Here is a 24,452-nt window from a genome sequence, read left to right as displayed (position 1 = left end):
TTGTAATCCTTGAGGAAAGAATCCATCGATGTCGGTCTACCTACTGTAACTAATGAATGAAAACTCGATAAACCATCCAAAGTTCCAAAGACAATGATGAGAAACCGTGAACTTGTTGAATAGCACAATTTCAATATTCTGGTGCCTATATATAGAGCGTGGACCTGTTTAAGTGTTTTTGGGTCTATACATGAATGTAAAACAGAAGAGAAGACAGTTTTACTGAGGTTACGATGATGGTGATGATCGTCTGTCAGGTTATGGCTGCCGCAGAAGAAAAAATCTAACGTTGGAAGAAAGAGGAAAGAAACAAATTAATTATCGGAGAAGGGCAGGAAAAACAACGATGTGAATATCTATAACATTTCCCGTCCTCGGTCGAAGACAACGAAATTAGTTTTATATATAAAACAAATTAAGGTTGGCTCACTTCAACCACTATCCAAGTTACTTCCCTTTTCCCTTTTGGGAGTAGTTAATTTAATTTCCTATTCTATTTCTATTTTTATCTCCATTAATAAAATTAGTTTTATATATAATTTCTTTTAACCATGATTAATTTTTATTATCTTTTTCATTTAAATTAAATATATATATTGGATAGTCAATATGTTCCATAATGATTGGTTTCAATTTTATAGTGTAGTGCATTTCAACCAAAAGCATATAACATTGAAATAAACATGCATTGCATAAATAATAATTTCGAACTAAATTGGAAAAAACCATTCACTATATTCAATTATGATCTATTTATCTATCTATCTATCTATCTATCTATCTATCTATCTATCTATCTATCTATATATATATATATATATATATATATATATATAAATAAATATAGAAAAACGGTCCACGCCACCCTCTCTCTCCTTGCTCCATTACCCCAACCCTGCATTCTTCTTAATTCTCGCTCATCTCCTCGTTCCACCACTCCCATTAAGCCATGTCACTATTTCCAACCCAACTACCTAAAAGTATTCACACAATCTCTCTTCTAAGATATCTCCTCTAAGCCATTTGGAAATACCATGTTACCACACTCCCCAATCAATTCCTAAAATCTCTCCCCCTAATCTATATCCACCATCTCCCATTTAAAATATTCATATTATTAATAAATAGTTAAATACGGTCAATATTTAATCCAACCCATATTCAATGAGTTTTAATACTGTTATTACCAAAAGTTAATAAGTGCGGTTAGTAAATTACCAACAATTAAATATTCTTATTAGTATGGTAAATTACCAAAAATTAAAAATAATGTTATTAATTAACTCATCCTGACATTTTAAAGTATTTTGGGTAAACATTGTTATATTCATGTTAATTAACAACATTTTATAGAAATTGAAAACTCTTAAACTAATTTCTATAAATTTGAAAAGTGAGAATTATATTTAACAATTACCAAAAAGCATAAAATTTTAGTTATTTCTATTATTATAGTTAATAACAATTATTAATTAATTTATATTAGAAAATGAAATTATTAATTAATTTATATTGAAAATAAAAGATAAATTAGTGTAATTTTATTAGTAAATTACTTAATAAAAATAAATATTTAATAACAATTTAAAATAATTCAATAAATCTCCATAATTACATAAATGTAATAAATTTTTCAAAAAAAATCATAAAACTACATTTTCCTAAAATAAAATTTTGGAAACGAAAAGATATAATATTGTACTTTTGGAAAACTTTTGAAAGTTTATTTAAAATGTATTAAATAATTATTAAAATTTTTTGGAATATTTTGGAAATTTTAGGAAAACTTATTACATTTGATAGATTTTGGAAAACTATTGAAAAGTTATGTAATTCATTATAAAGTATTGAAAATTATTAAAGATAAATGAGTATGGGAAAGGGAAAATTGTAATTTGAACCAATAATTACACAAGTTATTAAGATAAATTAGTATAATATTGGAAAAAGGAAATTATTGATTAGTTTATATTAGAAAATATAAGATAAATTAGTGTAATTTTGTAAGTAAACCATTTAAAAAATAAATTATTTAATAATAATTTAAAAATAAATTTGAATAAATTTTTAAAATTACACAAATGTAATAAGTTTTCCAAAGTTTTTCATAAAATTACATTTTTGAACATTAAAGACAATTTAGTGTACTTTTAGAAATTTACCATATGACTAATACTTAGTATATCCTTTCGGTCATTTTTTGTCACCAAATTGAATATTAGGTTGACGGGGAGTGGGTGCCTTGCCCTAAACTCGCCCAACATTGAGAACAAGGTGGGGAAATTCGAGGGTTCCCCGTCCCTAACGAGGAGTGGGTGCCTTGCCCTGAACCCGCCTGACACTAGGGACGAGGACCCCATCCCTACCCCTGCCCCATTGCCATTCCTATATAATTGTTAATCATTAATGAAATTAATAAAAATGTTAGCTTTTGTAATTATTTTTATTTATTTAAAGTCAATCAAAATTTCATTTAAAAATAATGAAAATAATAACACTTATTAAAATTACTACAAATGATTAATAAAACTAAATTTATTAAAAAATATTTGTTCATATTAAATTAACAATAATTATTTTCTGTAAATCAACATTAAATAAAAATACAATTATTACAATTTTAAATATTAATAATAAAGTTGAATATTTTTAGTTAATTAACACCAAATTTTGATTATTAACTTATCAATCAATTAATAGTAAATAAAATTATTCAACCTTTTAGATTTTTCTCGTGCATTTCCCGTGCATCACACGGGTCCCCACTAGTAATTACTATATTGTAAATAAACTTTATTAATTAAACTAACTAAACTATATTGTAAATTAAATTAACAAAACTACTAGGTAGGTTTATGTTTATACCAAAAGAAACTATTAATATTATCTAAGTTGACATAATTAGTATTATTTATTCATTAAATTAATATAACGGGTCCCCACTAGTAATTACTATATTGTAAATAAACTTTATTAATTAAACTAACTAAACTATATTGTAAATTAAATTAACAAAACTACTAGATAGGTTTATGTTTATACCAAAAGAAACTATTAATATTATCTAAGTTGACATAATTAGTATTATTTATTCATTAAATTAATATAACGGGTCCCCACTAGTAATTACTATATTGTAAATAAACTTTATTAATTAAACTAACTAAACTATATTGTAAATTAAATTAACAAAACTACTAGGTAGGTTTATGTTTATACCAAAAGAAACTATTAATATTATCTAAGTTGACATAATTAGTATTATTTATTCATTAAATTAATATAATATCTAAATTAATGTACTTATACTAATTATGTTCCAAACTGGTGAAAGTTGTATATAGTATGTTCTAAAGCCATTTTAGACTGTGTATACATATCGTTTAGGAAGTCCAAATTTCAATATCACTTGCCAGTCACTCGTACTACGCTAGCAATTAAACAAACTTAAAAAATAAAGTTGGAGTTATTGATGACAATTTTGAGAAGGTGGATCAATGAATGCCTATGCAATGAGAAGAATGACCAACGAGGTGGAATGCTAATGATTCATATAACCTCTATTATTGAAAATTCAACAGGGAGGTATGGCATGTTTAGAAAAGTGCAAAGTTAATGGATGAAAATCTTCCAATAACATGACAGAAGTAGCATGAAACTTGAGAGAGAGAGAGAGAGATTGGCTCTATATGTCCACTCTCCAAAATTTTGAAAAAAACAGGTTCTACATGTTCAGAGACATGTGTTCTATTTTCTCTTACAATTAAATAATTAAAAGAAATTAAAATTTAGGAGAGATATTTTAGGAGTGGGAGATATTTTAGGAAAATTTAAAAAATGAATGATTTTAGAGAGAGGATTGGGTTTTAGGAAGAGAGAGGCTCCATAACAGTTGTGCTTCCTAAAAATAAGGACTTGTGCGTTACCAAAGAGAAAGATTCCAATTGATCAGAATAAAAACAAAGAACAAAAATAGGAAGTTAGTAACAAGATTTTAGAAAAAGGATTGGGATTTAGAGAGAGAGAGAGTCCAAGTCCATAACTAGACCTGGCAAAAAGTTGACCCAACCCAACCTGAAAAAACAGGATTAGGGTCTCATATTTAACTACCTGAATGGGAGAATGACCTGGCCCAACCCAACCTGGAAAAAACTGGGTTGGGTCATAGGTCAACTTACTGACCCGATTGTCAAGTCTAATTGGGACTATTTATGCATTATTACAAGTTTTCACTCTTTATTTTTTTCCATTTAGTCTTTAGTCTTTATTGTTTATTCTTTGAATTGTTAAATGTTCAAGTTTTTTTATTTTATATTTGGAATTTTAAGATTAATTCTTTTCATTTTGGCATTTTTCATGTATTTTTTCTTTATGTTTTTAAATTTCAATTATTTTTTGGGATGACTTGAATTGATCCATGGGTCACCCTAACCCAAATATTTAAGGTTAGGGTCTAGCATTTGACAACCCAACCCGAAATCAACCCAAAGTGTCTTGACTCAACCCGAACCTGACCCACCCAACCCAATTGCCAGGTCCATCCGTAACGATTATGTCACCTAGAAATGAGGAATTATGGATCACTAAAGAGAGACTCCAATCATAAGATAGATAGGGAATGGGTTGCTGATGTGGCTTAATGACAAAAGGGAAATAGAAGAAAGGAGAAAGAGTTTAAGGAGGAAGTAGGGAAGGGGGTTTGAAGAAAGGAGAGGCATGTTTTGCTAAATGTTATTGTATGTAGTATATTATTGACATAAAACTTGTTGAATGAATGATTTTGTCTTTGCCTTGTTTTTTTTTTTTCTCTCTGTTCCAATTAGCTTGCCGACTTGACAAGTGGTTGGGGGAATTGGGCATGTTGGCTAGGTCATTCAGCCCTACACCTTGTATTTACTAGTATACATTTTGGTTTTTGTTGATTGAGACTTTGGGAGAAATACCCGTCAAGGACAACTACAATTGCAAACTCCAGTTAAAGGATTCTTTAGCCTCTTCAAGTGGCTCAGATTCGTCCTACAGACCAAGTACCAACAACCTCGTGCTCATTGGGTGGTTAACTAGTGATAGCCATTGCCCAAAGCAAGATACACAATTTTATGTATTAGTCTTCATCACCCATTAGTTCTTCCATAGAATCCTCTCATCTACATCGTCTTTAGACTATGAGCATTGCTAAGTATTAGAATTCTAAGTTTAAGGAGGTCCAGAAGTCATCTCAATCAAAAGTTCGAAGACCGTTAAGAATAAACAAAGGTTATCATCCTCATTATTTTGTGATTTTGATTTGTCTTTTTTTTTTTTGGTTTTTTCTCTCATTGGTTTATAGGACTGTTGTTCCTTGTATAATTATTAGGGTTAGGTCTTATGCCTCTTGATGTTTTCCGATCCGATGTGTTCTGAATTGAGGACACAATCAGATAGTCATGTCAATTGGATGAGGTCAAGGTGGAAGAATAAAGCTGTGCATCGAGACCTGCAACCAAGAGAAAGGTTAGAGACCCGAGGAGTTGTCCCCGAGTAGGTATTCCGACACTCAAGTCAGTAGGATCGAGAATGATGTGGCCAAACTGGGCACGTTGAAATAGCGTTGGTCCAGGCCAAAAAAATAGTGCAAAGAAATATTCAAAGAGTGCAATTAAAAAAAAGGTCCCTTACCTCGAGTGGGGAATACTTACTTATAGTTGGGTGTTTGTGTCCCATATAGATAGGGCTTCGGGAGGTTTCCTCTTCCCTGATGGAATCCACTTCCTTGTCCGTACATGACACTCTTTTTTAGTTGTACTCTTCTATTATGTATAACAACGACATGGCCTAAAAAGGGAGGCAGTTGCGGAAATTGCCACACATAGTCTCTATGAAGCCTTGTGATTTAAGAAAGGAATTGTAGGAAAATGGAATTATTTGACCTCTTTACTAGCTAGGAGGAGATGAATAATAATCTAACATTAATCTATATATTGACATTAAGTTTGAAACAAGGAAGGATAGGTTGGCATGGCAAATTGCCATTTGTCACTCTTGTGCAAAACGGTGCAAATTAAAGGATGTGAGTTCCCATGTCCTATTGTCATATATATCATTTGCTACAAAATTATTTATTAATTCAAATAAGTTAATATCATGTCTTATAGAATTTTATTAATTCAAATAAGTCAATATCATTTGCTACCAGCTTATCAAATTACCGATAGGTTGGATAATTTTTTGTTGGATTTTTGTTTTGGAAGGAAGGTTCAAAATATATAAATATTTAATTATCCCCTTTTCTTAGAAAAAGTTTTGTCTTATTGTTTTGTCCTTTCCCTTGTTCTAGCCTTTTGATGCATTGCCCCATATTGTTTGAGAAAAGAGGTTGAGTTTAGCTTGTAAGATAATTTGCTATCCTTATGGATAAGGACCCATTAGAGGAAAAATACACTATATATATTAGACCATAAAAATGGCCTCTTAAGATCAATTAATTAATCCACTTTAACACAAAAAAGACTAATTTGGAACACCTAAATAATCCAAATATGCATGAACTGTATTTGGATATATACAAAAATGATTCTTTGTATATGACACTAATTAAATAGAATGGAATGACAAAACGTAATGTATAATTTGGGTAACACTAGATACTGATAGTGACTCCACCATCCAAGCAATTTCTTCTGGTATGAATTAAGACTTTGGACTTAGGAGTTAGCACAATAAAACAAAAGTTATAAGATGGGGGACTTAGATTTATTTCTTTTTTAGTCTAATATGAATTGATTCATTATCCTATCATAACCCTTGAAGCATTTATCTTAGATACATGAACATGCATCACAGTTGTGGTCCATTTATTATGTATAAGGAGTAAGAGTAATGATGTGATCAATTCCATGTTTCATGTCCAATGTTTCATGTGTATGGAGCCCTCATCATTTTTATTACAACTTTCCAACTTATCAAACAAGACAATTGCACTGCGGTCTCTCTCTCTCTTTGTATTAATCAACACCTCAACCCCCCAGGGCCATTAGTGTTTCTCTCCTTTTATTTTTGTAGGCTATATCCATTTAGGCTTTATTTGATATTCCTTATTTTAAGGATTTATCTCATTTTTGTAGTTATAGGGCATTTCCACAAAAAGGAAATAAATCCTTAAAACAAGGAATGCCAAATGTAGTCTTAGTCTTATGAAATTAAGGGTTCGTTTGATTTACAATTAAAATTGAAATTGAAATTGGAATCAAAATCAACCAGAGAGGGGAAAGAATGATCATTCCCTCCAATGAGAGAATGTCATTTGACCAAGAATGGAAATAGAATTCTAATCCCCTCTAACAAAATGGTTGGACACTTGGACCATTCTAATTCCCATTACAAACCCAATTCCATGAAGCAACAGGATATAAAAATCTTTTTATTAATATCTAAAGCGCTTGCCATTGATGATAAATAATAAAAAAAGAAGCAAGTAACTTTGTTCCAATTAGAAAGCTATAAACTTCAAACTCAAAGTGATTAGAGCACGTGGCTAAAATAAAAAGTAAAAATTTTAAACGATTATTTGGGACCACCCTCTATAATGCAAATAGTTTGCGTGTAAATTTTAATTTATTTTTATTTTAAATTTTATCTTATTTTGTTTGTAAAATAAGATTTGAAACAAAATAAAATAAAACTCAAAACAAAAATAACAAAATTAAACCAGTATTTATATTCTTCTCATTTGCACCCTCACCGCAATCAAACACATCCTTGTAGATTATAATGAGGTAAGTTTTGACCATTTAAATGGAATCTTTTTTTCATTATCTAACTGATGATAAAGAGGTGATAATCTATTATCCCTAGAACTGGAGTATGAAATTAATAGGCTGAGATGCAGACAAACTGTTCCCAACTCCCCCATATCGTGTCTCAAAGTCTCAAACCCTAAAAATCCTATTATCTGATTCTGAATCTATTCTATCCATTTCGTTGTTTGTCATAAACAAAGCCTGATTCTGGTAATTTTGTTCAAAATTCATGGGCATTCCGTTAAGCCAGTCTCGTATCAGAGATACGTAAGAATATTTTTTTTTTCTTTTGTATTTTTCGTGTTTTTTCACGCACAGAGCTTCAAGGTTCGCGAAACCCTAACTGCAACGGATTCCTCTGACGTCCACTTTCACTGCCTCTTTCTCCGAGCTGAGCTGAATTCTTGAAACTTTTCTTCAGAATTCTCCATGAGATGCGCTCGGTATCTGCCGTTGCTGTTGATTAGGTAATACTGGTTCTATCTCTCTGAAAATTCACTCTGTAAATATGTCCTGCGATGGTTCTGTGGGTCGGAGAGAAGAATCTCAGACTGGTAATGGCAATGGCAACGGCGTCGTCGCTTCGAGCCGTCCGCTGTACGCAAGTCATAGGCTTCGGTTGAATCCCAACACTGATCACAAGCCAGAGAACTACGATGACTTGCAATTGGAGTTTAGCCCCTCGGTTTTCAGCTCGCTGGAGCGGTACCTTCCTCCGAGTATGTTGAACGTCTCGAGAGACGCGAAGGTTCAGTACATGAAAGAGATTTTGTCGCGGTATTTGCCCGAAGGAGAACGGACCAGAGTAGGTCTCAGAGATCTCTTCTGCTTGAAATATCTGTAGCTTCTCTTGATTTTTTTTTTAAACATCTTTTTCCTTTCTCACTATTGAGCGAATTGCTGTAAGTTTTATCTTTATGGTTGTTCTTTAATTTTATTAATTGAGAAAGGGTGTTTATTGGAAAACTAAGTTCAACTGATGACAAAGCTGTTTATTTTCTTCTGCTAAATATCGTATTATGCGACATAAGTGTTTTTAATAAGTAACGGTGGGGAATATCTTAATAGATGTTAAAACATGCCAGAATTCAACCCCCTCCTCACTTAACGGGATGGTAACTATTACTTACATTGATGGTGAAAATTTGGCACAATTTTGATTTTTGATTGGGTAATAATTAATAAATTTGTGAAACCGTGAATTCTCCCCTACGGCACCATTTTTCCGGTAGATTAATTCCATAATTTTTAAAAATTTCCCCAAAATACTTGGCTTTTTATTAGTTTCTTTTTTCACTTACAACACATGTAAGTATGAAAATATACGGATATATAAATGCATGCATACGTTTTTACACACATACACATGCATATTTACTTATATTTTGTTAAAAATCTATTTAAATTTGGATTTTTTTTTCTCATGAGATTGAATTGCTTTGGTGCTATGGTTAAACCTTGGGCTGACATGCCTGAGAACATGGATTTGAGTCTGAGATTGACCACTTTGTGCAAGAAAATACTGAAGGTTAGGTTCTTATAAGTGTTAATGCTAGATTACATATAGAAGTATCCATGCAGTATCTGGTTACTGGTATGCTAGGCATGTATAGGTATTTGGGTATCATGGCTCCAGATAAACCTGGATTGCCCAAGATTTATGAGAAAAGTTGAAGTTACCAAGGTTTGGACTTTCTTAGTCTTTTTTGTGTGAATTTCCAGTTTGAATTGAATCAAAGGTTTAATTATAAAAAAAATCAAAGGTTAAATTTTTGGAGGTATTTTTACCAGTACATATGTTCAGTTAATTTATGCTTTTGTAAAAACTTTTACCAGATTTGGGTGTTTTTGGCATGAATTTTCAGCTTGTGTGAAGTAAAAAAGAAACTCAAAAATAAAAACTAATGGATAAATTGAAAAAAATTTACAAAAGGTTGATTTTTTTTTTCAATATTACAATTCAAAAACTGGAACTGCTGATTTCTGTTATGTGGACCTTCCATTATGAACATAATTTCTTTCTTTCTCCCTTATAAATATGTCAGCTGCATGTTAGTTTGCAGCTCGTGGGAATATTCTGATAAATTTTATTTTTGGTGGATTGTTGCTTACTTGTAATTGGAAAATGTAAAAGAGGTTATTGGCTTATTGTTTGGTGCAATGGTAAAATCTTGGGCTGACAAGCTTGCAGTTGTGGCTTAGAGTCTGAGAATGGTTACCTTGTGCAAAAAATTTCCAAAGGTTAGGTATCGCAACCAAAAAGTTACCGAATATAAAAAAAAGAAAAATCTGACAATTGAGCACAAAGTTATGGGCCTTATGGCTTCTGGAAGTTTGCATATATAATATATATTTTTGTTTTGATGTTTAATTTTTTCAATAACAACACCTATATGCATATAATTATATATGCAGAAAATAGTACATTCATGAATACATAATTTTGTGGATGTCCCGACGTACATAGATATAGATGCTATAAAAACAATTTGAACATAGATATCGATGCTTGACCTGCTCATTGGGTCAAGCAGGTTGTCTGTTCAACTTCCCAGCTCAGGGGGTTGCTGACCAAGTCAACAGTTTTTAAGTAACGTTGGGTTTAGGGTTAACCTGGACTGGACTCATGACCAGGTGGTGGGTTGAATGGTCCAACCGGAAGGGTCAATGATAGGTTGAAAACACTGGTTGGGATGGGTCAATCATGACCAGGTGATGGGTTGAATGGTCCAACCGGATGGGTTGAAAACACTGGCTGGGATCAACATTATGCAATGGTTCTGTAATTTGAAAATGAACCTTTGCTATGTGAAATGTTTAAAATGATACCTCTTTTTCCAAATTTCCTATCTTTGTGTCCTTTTGTACTTTAATGTATTTTAATGTTTATGGTCAATTTTTAGTGGGAAAGCTTCCTCAATTTTTACATGTTATCATTGTAAGAAATTTGAAGTTGTTTTACATATAGTCAGTTTCATATGTAACATCTTTTATTTTGTATAAATGTATTATGTAGCATTTTTATCTTCTTTCCTCTCTTTCTCTCTTTTGAAATGTGTAAGTCTACTTGAAAATTCAGTTGGATTTTGGTGGTATCTTAAATGGGAATACAGTGGTCTTATCTTCTCTCTTTTTGTTGTGCATTTACTAATTTAATAATTAGTATATCTAAATAACTATGGAGTTTCAAATCAAATGTGGAGTATCCAGAATCTTAATTATTTAGACTTACAAATCTGATTCAGGTAATTGCCATCTTAACTATAAAATGGATTTTGTGTGGTTACTAAATTCTTTTTGAAAGGTTATTCCATTGCCCAGGTCTAGATGTCTTTAACAAGCCATGAATGTTTACTTCCTGACCTAGGAAAAGAAGGGTTATGAGCATGTGACATGGGGAAATCTGAAAGGCACAAAGAACGGACCGGTAGTGGGAGATTGGAGGTTGTAGTCCCTTTAAGGAGATAAATATTCATAATTCATGTTGGAACTCCCATGGTATTCTACACAAGATGCTGGAGTTTTATTAAGGATGATTTAGTGACATCTTTGAAGGAGTTCTACGAGGAATATGGCCTGTCTGATGGTGCTAGATCCACTTTTATCTCACTCGATCTCAAACTGCAAGGGGCAGCTGATCTCAAAGACTACTGACCTATTAGCCTAATTGGAAGTTTTAATAAAGTTGGATAAATTAGTCTTACCTTATCAGGAAGCTTTTGTGGATGGGCAGATTCTAGACAGTCCCTTGAATCCTTGATTTCTAATGAGTGCATTGACTCTAGGGTGTGGCAAGGAATTCCAAGGTGTCATGTGCAAGTTTGATCTGGAGAGAGTGTATGATCATGTTTCCTGGAGCTATGTGGACTATACTTTGAGGAAGATGGGCTTTGGTTTGTTATGGAGATGATGGATTCATAGTTGTATTTCAGCACCTATGTATTAGGTCATGGTGAACGGTGCTCCAGTTGATTATTTTCCAGGGGAGAGGGCTCTTAGACAGGGGGACTCCTTGTCCCCACTGCTATTCTCTCTTGTAGTTGACCCATTGGGCAGAATGATGAAAAAGGCTGAGGAAGATAGCTACTTAGAAGGTTTTTCTGTAAGTGATATTGGTCTAAGGGTGCCATTACTGCAATTTTTAGATGATACCCTCATTTTTGCAAGGGAAAAGCAGGATGATATGTTATTCCTTCGATGTTTGTTCATCTGTTTTGAATCGGTTTCTGCTTTGAAAGTCAGTCTACAGAAGAGTCAGCTAATCCCAGTTGGGGATGTTCCTCACATCAATGATCTTGCTTCAACCCTTGGCTGTCAGGTGGCCTAACTTGCCTACAAAATATCTTGGGCTTCCATTGGGTGCCAATTATACCTCTACAATAATATGGGATCTTGTTATTGAGCATTTTTCTGGAAGCTCTTTGGTTGAAAAAGGAGATTGCTATTGAAATGGGAAAAAATTGTTCTCATTCAAAGCATACTCTCTTAACCTCCCCACTCATTACATGTCTTTATTTACTATTCCAGCTACGGTTGTTTCTGTTCTGGAGAAGCTGCACAGAGATTTCTTGTGGGAGGGCCTTGATTAGGTGCAAAAACTGCATCTGGTTGCTTGGGACAAGATCTATGAATCCAAAGAGAAAGGTGACATTGGTATTAAACAGCTGAATTTGATGAACAAAGCACTACTGTCAAAGTGGCTTTGGTTAGGGGAAGAGCAGTCTCTCTTGTGGAGGCAGGTGATAGAAGGTAAATACAAGTCCTGTTCTTTTGGGCTGGGAGTCACTGGGACTTGTGATAGAGTCTTCTTTTAGACAGATGTTTGGTGCGGTGACCGGGCACCGTGTGATGTATTTCCTATTCTGTACCAAATAGCTGAAGATTGAGACACCTCTGTCAAGGATTCTGTTGACTGTGCCAGCCCACAATTGGTGTGGGTGCCAAAGTTTAGGTGCAATTTGAATGATTAGGAGGTAGAGATGGTGGATAAGTTGCTGAGAAGTTGGAGGATGTCCAGTTAAATATCCATTTGAGGGAACATAAGAGTTTGGACCTTGGAGCAATCATGGTCCTTTTCCTACTAAGTCCTGTTATAAGGCATTAGTTGGTTATTTCACCAAGGTTGATTGTTGCTGGATCTTGCAAGCAAAGGTTCCTTCCAAAGTCATTTTCATGGTACGGTCTGCTGTGTGGGATTGAATTCAGACTATGGATTTGCTAAACAGAAAAGGGATGAATCTGGACAATACATGCTACCCTGTGTGGCCGGGCCCCTGAATCTGCAAGTCATCTTTTTATCCGTTGCCTGTTTACATTATTGATTTGGTACCATTTCGTAAAGCTGTTCCATAGGCAATGGGTGTTTCCCCAGTCATGGGTTGATCTGTTATCATCTTGGAGAGTTAATGGGAGAATCCTTTGGGACCAGCTGTCTTTTGCACTCTGCTGGAGGGTCTGGAAAGAGAGGAACTGCAGGGTTTTCCAAGGGAAAGCTTCCTGATGTGGAGATCAGAGATCTAATGAGTAGGATAGAGTGGGTGTTAGCCAGATGGGCTAGAGTGCTGCATCAATTCTCAGCTGTTTCAGTAGCAGATTTTACAAATGACTGGAACTCAATTATTTGTGATTACTCTTTGTATATCACTGTACATGATATAGTGATACTTTTTGAGAGGTTTCTGATTTCTGATATAGAGATACTTGTATAGAGGAGGGTACCTTGCCCTCCCATTTCAAATTTATGTCATAATACAACACTTTTTACCATTTATCGAAAAAAGAAATATTCATCAAAGAGGTCATTATGTTAATTTTTTTTGTCCTATAAGCAAGGACCTGGTAAAAATATATCCTTTGGTTATGATTCCAGCTGTATCAGATTCAGCTGTGCGGTTGCAGGATTTTACTGTAGTTTGAATTTACAAGTATGAGAGAGAACATCTCTTTTTCTTGTTGATAAGTGGTAAAAGTTGAGTTTATAAAACTAATGAGAAAGGGACTTATCAAAAAAAAAAAAGAAAACTAATGAGACAGGGAATCTCTTTTGGTAATTGAAAATTCAATATGAAAAAAATTCAAAAGAGATAGTGTTGTTGATTAATAGTTCCATTGAGATGGGGCATATGAAGTATTAGTTTAAAATTTTTTCAATTAGCATCAAGAAATAACCTGTTGTCCTTCTGAGAACCTGGCTGTTTGTATTGGAAATTATTAGACTTTACTTCCCCTTGTTTATGCATTAGAGGCAATTAATTTGATTCTTTGAAGCTGTGTCTTAGCTTAATATTTGGAAATACTTGAAAATTTTTATATCCTAGCTTGTTTTATCTTGAAAGTTATTATTGCTGATATATTGTATACTCAATTCAACTCTCTCAGCCTGAACCCCAACTATCAGGGTTTGGCTACATGAATCTTTTTCTTCCATTGGCTGACCCATTGCATATTTTAGTAATATTCTTACATTTTAATCCCAGTTGTTCTGATTTTAACTCAACTCAGCCTTAACTCCAACTATTAGGAGTTGGTTAATTGAATCTTCTCCTTCCATTTGCTGAGCTATTGCATATTTTAGTAATATTCTTACTTTGTAATGCTAGTTGTTCTCCAGATCTCCCAAAAAAAAAAATGAAAAAAAGAGAAAAAAGCAGATCCATATTTCCTTTTGCAATGGACACAATTTTATCCTCACCAAATAAATTATGATATTCCTTTTTTTTTCATGTTTCAGGTTCAGAGGCATAGAGAGTACAGGCAGAAGATAATATCAAATTATCAGGTACACTTCACTGTATACTTTTTGTTTGGTTATCTTGGGTGCTGTTTGGATAGGCATTTTTTGAAGTACTTTCATACTAAGCACGACTTTGCATTTGTTTCATGTGCTTTATACTTTCACTTTCATACTTTGGAAAAGTACAAAAAATACCACAACCACGAAGTTGGCTGATATTTCAGGCTTTTGAACCCCTAAAATACTTTATTCTTTCTAAAACATGTGTATCACCTTTACATGTGGTATTAAAACCCCACCACATGGCTGCATATATGGCTGCCACATGGCACTTGAACGTTTCAATGACATGTCTGCCATGTGGTGGCATATATGGATGCCACATAGCATCAGTAACATGTGTGTGCCATATGACAACCTATATGGATGCCACATGGCATCATTGACACACATGTACCATGTGGTAGCATATATGGATGCCATGTGGCACCTAAATGTATTCAATGATACATGTTTGTCATACAACAACATATATGGATGCCACATGGCACTTCAATGTATTCAGAGGCATTTATGTGTCAATTATCATGTGGTGGTATATATGGATGCCATGTGGCACTTGAATGTATTCAATGGTATGTGTGTGTCACATGGCAGCATGAGTGGATTCCACATGACACTTAAATGTATTCAATGACATGTATGTGCCATGTGGCAGCATATAATGCCATGTGGCACTTGAATGTATTCAATGGCACATTTATGGCATGTGGTAGTAGGGGAGCTCATGGTTTAGTTAACCAAACCATGGGCCTATTTTCCAAACCATACCGGTACTACTGTTTTTTGGAAAACTGGTAACCGAAACTGAACTGAAGCCAACCGGTTAACCGCCAGTTCAGTTGGTCAGTTTTTCGGTTTTTTGATATTTATAGTATATATTATAAATAAATATATAAATATATAATAAAATACTAGAAATACATATAAAATATTATAAATAATAAATAATATATTGTATATTATATATTTATATATAATGCATATATTCATTTATAATATATAGATAATCTATACTACTTATAAAAGTGCCAATGGGGTCTCTTTTCCTGGAATTTTTATTGGACATAAATTGCCCCTCATCTATAGATTTCAAAGGGTTAATTTTGTATTTTAACATTTTAATAAAGAAGTGGTAATTAAAACAATTGGAGTTGTATTAATCATCATATTACAAATCATGTAACTGACACTTACATTAAAATCATCAACCATTCTAAGCCATTAAAGACATACTCTCTCCACATACACCATTAAAAACCTACTTTCCTCTAACATTAACACTTCTATCTTGCAATCTTTTTCTCCTATTACCTCTTTCCTATCAAAGGCAACCTCACTACCTCAGCTATGATCTAACCACACAACCCCTAATTGGTTGCATCCGGTATTCCCTCCCGCTTATCTCAATACCATTACTAAAATTATCATTTTTTTTTTAAATTATTACTGAAATTATCACGTGCAACACACGTTCACATTTACTAGTATAAAGTATATATGAAAATACCGGATGTGCACGTGCACATTTACTAGATAGATGTGCAACGCACATGCATATCTATCTATCTATCTATATATAGATAATACCGAACTGAAACCAAACTGATCAGTTCAGTTAGCCAGAATTTTTGGTTTTTGATGATCACCCCTATGTGGTGGCATATATGAATGCCATTAAAGACATACTCTCTCCACATACACCATTAAAAACCTACTTTCCTCTAACATTAACACTTCTATCTTGCAATCTTTTTCTCCTATTACCTCTTTCCTATCAAAGGCAACCTCACTACCTCAGCTATGATCTAACCACACAACCCCTAATTGGTTGCATCCGGTATTCCCTCCCGCTTATCTCAATACCATTACTAAAATTATCATTTTTTTTTAAATTATTACTGAAATTATCACGTGCAACACACGTTCACATTTACTAGTATAAAGTATATATGAAAATACCGGATGTGCACGTGCACATTTACTAGATAGATGTGCAACACACATGCATATCTATCTATCTATCTATATATAGATAATACCGAACCGAAACCAAACTGATCAGTTCAGTTAGCCAGAATTTTTGGTTTTTGATGATCACCCCTATGTGGTGGCATATATGAATGCCACATCGCATTGGATACACTATGTGGCAGCATATATCAATGTTATGTTGAATTCACACGTGCTGCATTTTGTTGTATCCAAACACCATGTGTTACCTTTATTTTAAAAAGTATGCTTTTGAAAATTTTTCATCAAAATGTATTTTACATTTAAAAGTATGGAAGAAGTATAATTTGTACTTAATACTTTCGTACTCACAAGTTTATAAAGCACGAGTCTATCCAAACAACACTTTAATTTCTGACCTAGGAATAATTTCATTGCCTTGGAGAATGGGGGCAGGAAAAAGAAAACCGACTCTTAGATGCCATGATGCATATGGTAACCAGAGCATTGTGTGTTCATTTTTTAAATGGTAATGCAATTTAATATAATGAGATGAATTACATTTTTTAGCTTTCCAGAGCATATACCACAGTTATATTTCTATGTTTCTGATCAGTGGTCATATATATATATAAATTATTAAAAATACAAAACAGAATAGGTGTGGAAGGATGTGGAGGAAATCTTTGAGCCTCCCTACTCATAAAAAAAAATCTTTGAGTCTCCCTAGAAGAAAGGTACACATGTTTTAGAAACAACAAAGTTTCAATTATGAACTCTTTGAAATGTGTTGGATGATTATTTAATTACGGCTTTGCCTGTCTGAGAATGCTTTAGACAATGATCAAATGGCAATCATTCTCTTATTTTCTCCTTCCACATCCTCCAACAGGAGGTAAACTCCATAGGATTCTACATCTCACTTGAATTAACTCCTTGGCAAGATCTACATGCAGAAGATATGAACATATTGTCCTAGGTCAAGAAGAATTCCAGCTCTTTACTTAAAGATTATATATCATTATAAATTGAAGTTCCTAGGTGGATTCATACACCATGAGGATTGTACAGAACATGGACCTGTTGCTCCTTTTGTGGGCTCAATAAAATTGAATTTGGATGGATACTGCTTTGGAAACCATGGAACTCAGGTATAAAGGAAGCGATTAGAGTGTACAATGGAAATACAATTCTAGCTCTTCTGCCAGGATTTGGATTGTGCATGGAACTGCAGCCGAGAAGCTTGGAAGTGGAACGAGCTACTACCTTGGTGATTGGGTGGATGATAGGAAGGGCAGAGAAGTCCTTGGGCTTAGAAGTTCACAGAGGGTGGCTAGATTTCTAGGCAATAATCTGAACATCTCATGTAGATGGGTTAGAAGATCAGCCAGTGCTGTAGCTGATGATGCTGATTGACTAGCTAGACAAGGGGTGAATTGGGGATCCTAGATCAAGAGGCAAATTTATATCTGATTAACTAAGACAAGGGGTGAATCGGGGATCCTAGGTCAAGAGGTAAATTCTACAAATTTGCCTATTAATAGAAGTGCTTGATCTATTAATGATAAAAAAAGTCCTAGGTCTAGTGGCAAATTCTCCTATTTTCTGCTCCAAGGTTTGTATATCTTTCATCTCTTATGCATTTTTTTTAGAGAAAGAGTAACTGATTATATTAAGAAAATGGAGAAGTGTACACGAGAATATATACAAAGAAAAGAAGCCAACCACAAGGATTACAATGGTAGGTTTCTATTACTATACAAAGCTTCCTTGTATGTTCTGGATTTGGGTAGACTTTCTGCTAAGAATTCAACTCCCTAGGAATCTAGTTGAGCTTTACAACCAAGGAGTCCACTAGGTCTCTTGCCTCAGCCAGGTAGTGAGCCAACCTTCAAGGGCCTCCATCATTCTCCCCAAGCCATTTTATTGTATTAACAGAATCACCTTTGACATTTAGAGAAGTCAAACGAAGCTCTCTTGCAATATGGAGCCCAGTTAGCAAAGCTAAGAGTTCAGCCTTTGTAGAATCAGCACCCCTATTTGCTCTACTGGAAGCCTGCCATCAACTTCCATTCCTCCTCTTGAAGACACTACCTTTCTCTGCTGTTCCAGGATTCCCAAAGCACTACCATCGAAATTTAGGGTCACCTCCTCTTCCCATGAAGGAAGGAATCTGGTAATTCTTAAAGGAGCAGGAGAGGATAATAAAAGCTCCACCACATTCTGCTGGACTGCTGGAGGTCATTCAAAGAAACTCCTTTGAACTTCTCCGAGATCAGCACCCATGAATTACGTAGGTAGTTTATATGAGAGAGCAAGTCTCTAAGGGATCTAGCTTTGTTATCAAGAACTCAATTTTTTCTTTCTTCCCACACACTCCACATTGCTGCTTGAGCCACTGTACACCAGTATAATTTTCCCCTTTGCCTAGTCCTCCTTCATACCATTGCCAAAGAAAATCCTCAATTTGTTCAGGAAAGACCCAATTGTAACCAACCAGATTGAGGAAGTGGCACCAAATCTTTGTTTCTGGACAATGCAGCAAAAGATGTTCAACTGATTCACCATTACTGAAGCAAAGGGCGCACACAGGGTGGGGGGGGGCACAATCTACCTTTGCTCTTTTTCGATCAAGTTACAGGTATTTATTCTCTTCAAAAAAGCCTCCCACCAAAAAAAGGACCCTTGGAGGGACATGGGAGCACCAAATCTTCTTGAAGGGAAACCTAGAAATGTTGCCTTCTGATACCAAGACCCTGAAGAAAGACTTCATTGTGACTGTACCAATAGGGTGAGGCTTCCAAACTCATTGGCCTGGAGTTGAAGAGGAAATATAGACCTCTTTTGAGGAATGTATCAAATTTGCAACTTCAACAATCTTTACATCCCTAAAGGCAGTGTTTTCAAACTGCCATTGACCCGGACGGTCAGACCGTTCGGCCCAGGAACCATCAAGGCAACCAATACCATTTCATCCTTAACCCGGCCCTTGTTCAAAAACCGTTGATTTGGTCAGCAACCCACTGACCCGAGTAGTCGAACTGTTGACCTGTTCGAATTGTTCAACGGTTTTTAGCCATTTTTTTATTTTAATTATATTTTTTAATTCTTTAGTTTTTTAACTTGGAATGGGCTGTTTGTTTGAATTGGATGGTCAAATGTCGACCTGGAAACCGGTGGCCAGAACGATTCTGGTTCCGGGTCAGTTTTTAAAACCTTGCCTAAAGGTCTTCTCAAATTTAAGTTCTAGTTGGTTTCAAGGGGAGAAACAGGGAGACAAGAGGTGACAATGGCAGCTTGGTTTAGGGAAAGGTTGAACAAGCGGGGATAGGAAATAGTCAAGGTGTTTTCTCCCCACCAGATATCAGTCCAAAACTTGATTTTATCCCCATTTCCCACTTTGTATCTAATAAAAGAAATGAAGTTATTTGTGGGTAGAGGAGATACCTTTCCAAGGGTTGCTGGCTTTCACGTGATTCGAGTGAACCTGGCTATCCCAACTGTTGGCATTCTTCCCATATTTGTTGGTAATGACATAAGTCCAAGGAGCACCGGTTTCAATAGGATATCACCACAGCCATTTTCCATGAAGCATTCCTCTCCTTAATTCAACCTAAGCCGAGACCTCCAACTTCTTTAGGGTGCAAACTTTATTCCAACAGACTAAATGGTTCTTCTTCTCTTAACCCCTATCCCATAAAAATCCCGCTGGAGTTTCAAGTCTGGGCTTAAGAAAGAAAATAAGTTGGCAGATTAGCTGGAGAGGCCTTGATTAAGGTGAGCCTCCCCCTTTTGAAAGGTAACTTTTCTTCCATGTAGCCAACCTTTTTTCACACTTCACCACTGGGTCCCAAAAACCTTGACTTCTCAGATTCCCTCTCTTGACAGTGTAGCCGACCAGAGATAAGTGGGAGTGGAGAGAAGAGAAGAGAAGAGAAGAGAAGAGAAGAGAAGAGAAGAAGAGAAGAGAAGAGAGGAGAGAAGAGAGAAGGTTTACAATGTAACAGTACTGGCGGCGCCAGTGTTTATTTTACTATATATAGGGCGATAGAAATAACAAGGGAAAATACCCTTGTGCCCCTGAGTACAATAACAGACATAACAGAAATAAAAAGCGAAATAAAAAACACTTTAATTAGCCAAACAGGCCCTAACATCTGCAACTAAGTTATTTTAACATTATTCCAACACTTCCCCTCAAGTTGGAGCATAGATGTCAATCATGCCCAACTTGTCACACAAATCTTTGTGCCGCACATGATGAAGACCTTTGGTGAAGATATCCGCAAGTTGCTCTTCCGAGTTGACATATGGTGTGCACACTTCTCCACTTTCAAGTTTCTCTCTGATAAAATGCTTGTCCACTTCAATGTGTTTCGTCCTATCATGCAGAACTGGATTAACAACAATGTTGATGGCAGCTTTATTGTCACGGTAGAGTGACGTAGGATTGCTTACTGCGAAACCCAGTTCACCTAACAGATTTCTTATCCACATGATTTCCGCAACCCCATAAGCCATCACTCTATACTCTGCTTCAGCACTGGATCTAGCCACCACACTTTGTTTTTTGCTTCTCCATGTGACAAGGTTTCTTCCTACAAAGGCACAATAACCACTGGTAGACTTTCGGTCATTGACTGCTCCTGCCCAATCTGCATCAGTATATACTTCAACTTTTAAGTGATTGTGTTCTTGGAACAACAAACCAGCTCCAGGAAACTTCTTGAGATATCTCAAGATCCTCTCTGCAGCCTCAAAGTGAGTTGTCCTCGGGCTGTGCATGAATTGACTAAGGACACCCACTGCATAGGCAATATCAGGCCTGGTCATAGACAAATACAGAAGTCTCCCCACGAGTCTCTAGAACATCTTTACATCTTTCAAAAACTCTCCCTGACTGTCTCCCAGATGGTGATTAGGTTCAATAGGTGAATCAGATGGTTTTGCCCCCAACTTGCCTGTATCTTCTAGTAGATCTAGTACATACTTCCGTTGGGAAATAAAGATGTCCTTGTGAGAGTGGGCAACTTCAATTCCAAGAAAGTATCGTAAGGGGCCTAGATCCTTCACCTCAAATTTAGTGGCTAAGAATTTTTTTAGTCTTTGGATTTCAGCCTCCCAATCTCCTGTGATCACAATGTCATCCACATATACAATAAGAGCTGCAATTTTACCTTCACCTTTTTTTACAAACAGGGTATGATCTGACTGGCATTGTTTGAATCCCATCTGTTGGACCGCTAAATGGAACTTACTAAACCAAGCCTGAGGTGATTGTTTCAACCCATATAGGGACTTTTTTAACATGCACACCTTTTGTTCGCTGCCTTTGGCACAAAACCCTAGGGGTTGGGTCATGTACACTTCCTCTTCCAAGTCACCATTCAAGAAGGCATTCTTGATGTCCAATTGGTGAAGATCCCAATCAAGATTTGCTGCCAAGGAAAGGAGAATCCGGATGGAGTTCATCTTCGCTACTGGAGCAAAAGTCTCTGCATAGTCCACTCCATATACCTATGTGAAGCCTCTTGCTACCAATCTAGCCTTGTACCTTTCAACAGTTCCATCAGCTTTGTGTTTCACTGTGAACACCCACTTGCACCCCACTGGTTCCTTTCCCTCAGGAAGATTTACCAACTCCCACGTACCATTTTTGTGTAAGGCATCAATTTCTTCCTGCATTGCATCTGTTCATTCAGGTTTTGACAAAGCTTCTGCCACGGTCTTAGGGATGGGAACACCATCCACAGAAGAGAGAAAGGCACGGTACGAAGGTGAAACATGTTCATAGGACACAAAGTTAGAGATAGGATGATTAGTGGTACAAGATCTAACACCCTTTCTCTTAGCAATAGGAATATTAAGATCATTGGGGATAGGTGAATCAACATTTAAAGGAGCAATGGGAGCAAGTGTACCTGGCTGATGAGACGGATCTGCCTCAGGTGAATCCGATGATGTTGGTTGCATAGTGTCTGGCTCCATGGCTCTTGAACTCTGCTGGCTCTTATGGCGACGATGAAAAACCCAGAACGGAGGAGGATCGGGTAAAGGAGGTAGTTGAATCTGAGTCGTCGCCTGTTTCTCCTCAACCCTACTCTCCCCCTGAGGAGAAACCGAGAAGAACGGTTGACTCTCAAAGAATGAGACATCAATGGAAACATAGTACTTGCGAGCAATGGGATCATAGCAACGATACCCCTTTTGAGATGAAGGGTAACAAAGAAAAACACAAGGAATAGCCCGAGGGTCAAGTTTACCACGAGTAGGTGACAGGTTGTGGACAAAACAACGACACTCAAAAACACGCATCGGAATGGTGGACAATGGGGCTGTAGGGAACAAGAGCTGATGTGGGGCCTTATACTCTAGTAGCCGAGAGGGCATGCGATTGATGATATATGTCGCACACAATACTGCATCCATCCATAACTGTTTTGGCACATTCATATGAATCAGCAATCCACGAGCAATTTCGAGAAGGTGACGGTTTTTTCGTTCAGCCACACCATTTTGTTGGGGTGTCCTGGCACAAGAGCTTCGTTGAAGTGACCCACTCGAAGCAAAGAACTTCGTGAGATCACTATGAAAATATTCCTTTGCATTGTCCGACTGGAAAATATGAATTTCCGTTTGGAACTAAGTGAACACCATGTGTTGAAAATCTTTCACAATTTGTGGCACTTCATCTCGAGATCGCATAGGGTAAACCCAAGTGTATCGAGAATAATCATCAATCAAAGTAACAAAATACTTATAGCCAGCCGCAGTAGGTAGAGTAACAGGGCCCCAAACATCAGAATAAACAATATGAAATGGAAATTCAGATATTTTATTTCTTAAAAGTAAAGAACTTCTACAATGCTTACTCAACTGACAAGTTTGACACTGTAACTGACTCACTGACAAGGACTCAAACAACTTTGGGAACATAACTTTTAAAGACTCAAAAGAAAGATGACCTAAACGACTATGCCATAAATAGGCCTGACTCTCACTCGATGAACTTGTGGACTCAGTCGCCACTAGACCAACATTATTCTCCAACACGTAGAGACCATCCACCATGCTTCCTCTACCAATCGTCTTCCCCGAGGTCAAATCCTGAAACAAACATGAAGACGGAAAAAAGGTGATTGAGCAGTTCAAAGAGTGAGCAATACTACTAATGGACAGCAAATTAATAGGTAATTTCGGAACATGCAGGACATTAGGAAGAGTAAGGCCAAGTGGGAGAGATATGGTGCCTCGGCCAGCTATGGTAGAAAAAGAACCATCAGCCAGTCTTACCTTATCTCTCCCAGAAAGAAGGTTATATGTCTGGAACAAATTTGACTTACCGGTCATGTGATTTGAGGCTCCGGAGTCAATAATCCAAGGTGAATCAGTGGTATGAGATGACACATGGAAGGCTGTGGCATTACCTGATGTAGACGCAAATGAGGTAGAAGGAGTAGGCCCAGAATTCACCTGGCGGAGTGGCCTACCATACAATTCCAAATGTTCACGGAAGGAGTTGATAATATCTTCCTTAGGGTCAGAACCGGGATGTCTCTCCTGAGTTATGGAAGGACTAGTCTCTGTCGATGCCATATTAGCTGAGTTATACCTTTTTTGATTCTGCTGGCCTGGTTTCTTGCCCTGATCCGGTGCTGACTTCTTACCCAAATCTTGTGCCCGTTTAGGTTTTCCATGGAGATCCCAGCATGTATCTTTAGTGTGTCGTGTCTTCTGGCAGTGAGTGCACCAAAGCTTGCTTTTATCTTCTGATTTTTTCTGAGTGTCACCCCTTTTAAAGCCACCTCCGACATTTGTATCTGAATTTCCCCGGACCGCTAGGGCAACTGACTCCCCTTCTACACCATTCATCACACTTCTTCTGCTTTCTTCTGACTGCACCAAGGCATACACCTCCTGGACTGATG

The 24,452-nt window shown here is 36.0% G+C and overlaps 1 protein-coding gene across 3 annotated transcripts in view; it reads left to right on the top strand.

Moving 5' to 3' along the window:
- The first annotated feature begins 7,817 nt into the window (after nucleotides 1-7,817).
- Nucleotides 7,818-24,452, top strand: part of LOC104613325 (2-oxoglutarate and iron-dependent oxygenase domain-containing protein CP2-like) — a 66,663-nt gene continuing 50,028 nt past the window's right edge. For 2 of the 3 annotated variants that reach the window (XM_010281099.3, XM_088902938.1), the window contains exons 1-2: nucleotides 7,818-8,583; nucleotides 14,509-14,556. In XM_010281099.3, the coding sequence (XP_010279401.1) occupies nucleotides 8,287-8,583; nucleotides 14,509-14,556 (345 nt within the window). In that variant the 5' untranslated portion in view covers nucleotides 7,818-8,286. The remainder of the gene's footprint in view (nucleotides 8,584-14,508; nucleotides 14,557-24,452) is intronic. The other variant, XM_088902937.1, reaches the window with a different exon arrangement.

The sequence above is a fragment of the Nelumbo nucifera genome, chromosome 4 (assembly GCF_055504915.1).
Source record: "Nelumbo nucifera cultivar China Antique chromosome 4, China Antique-T2T, whole genome shotgun sequence".
In the NCBI taxonomy this organism is placed as follows: Eukaryota; Viridiplantae; Streptophyta; class Magnoliopsida; order Proteales; family Nelumbonaceae; genus Nelumbo; species Nelumbo nucifera.
Note: the sequence above shows the minus strand (reverse complement) of the source record. Positions and strands in the feature narration are given on the sequence as shown.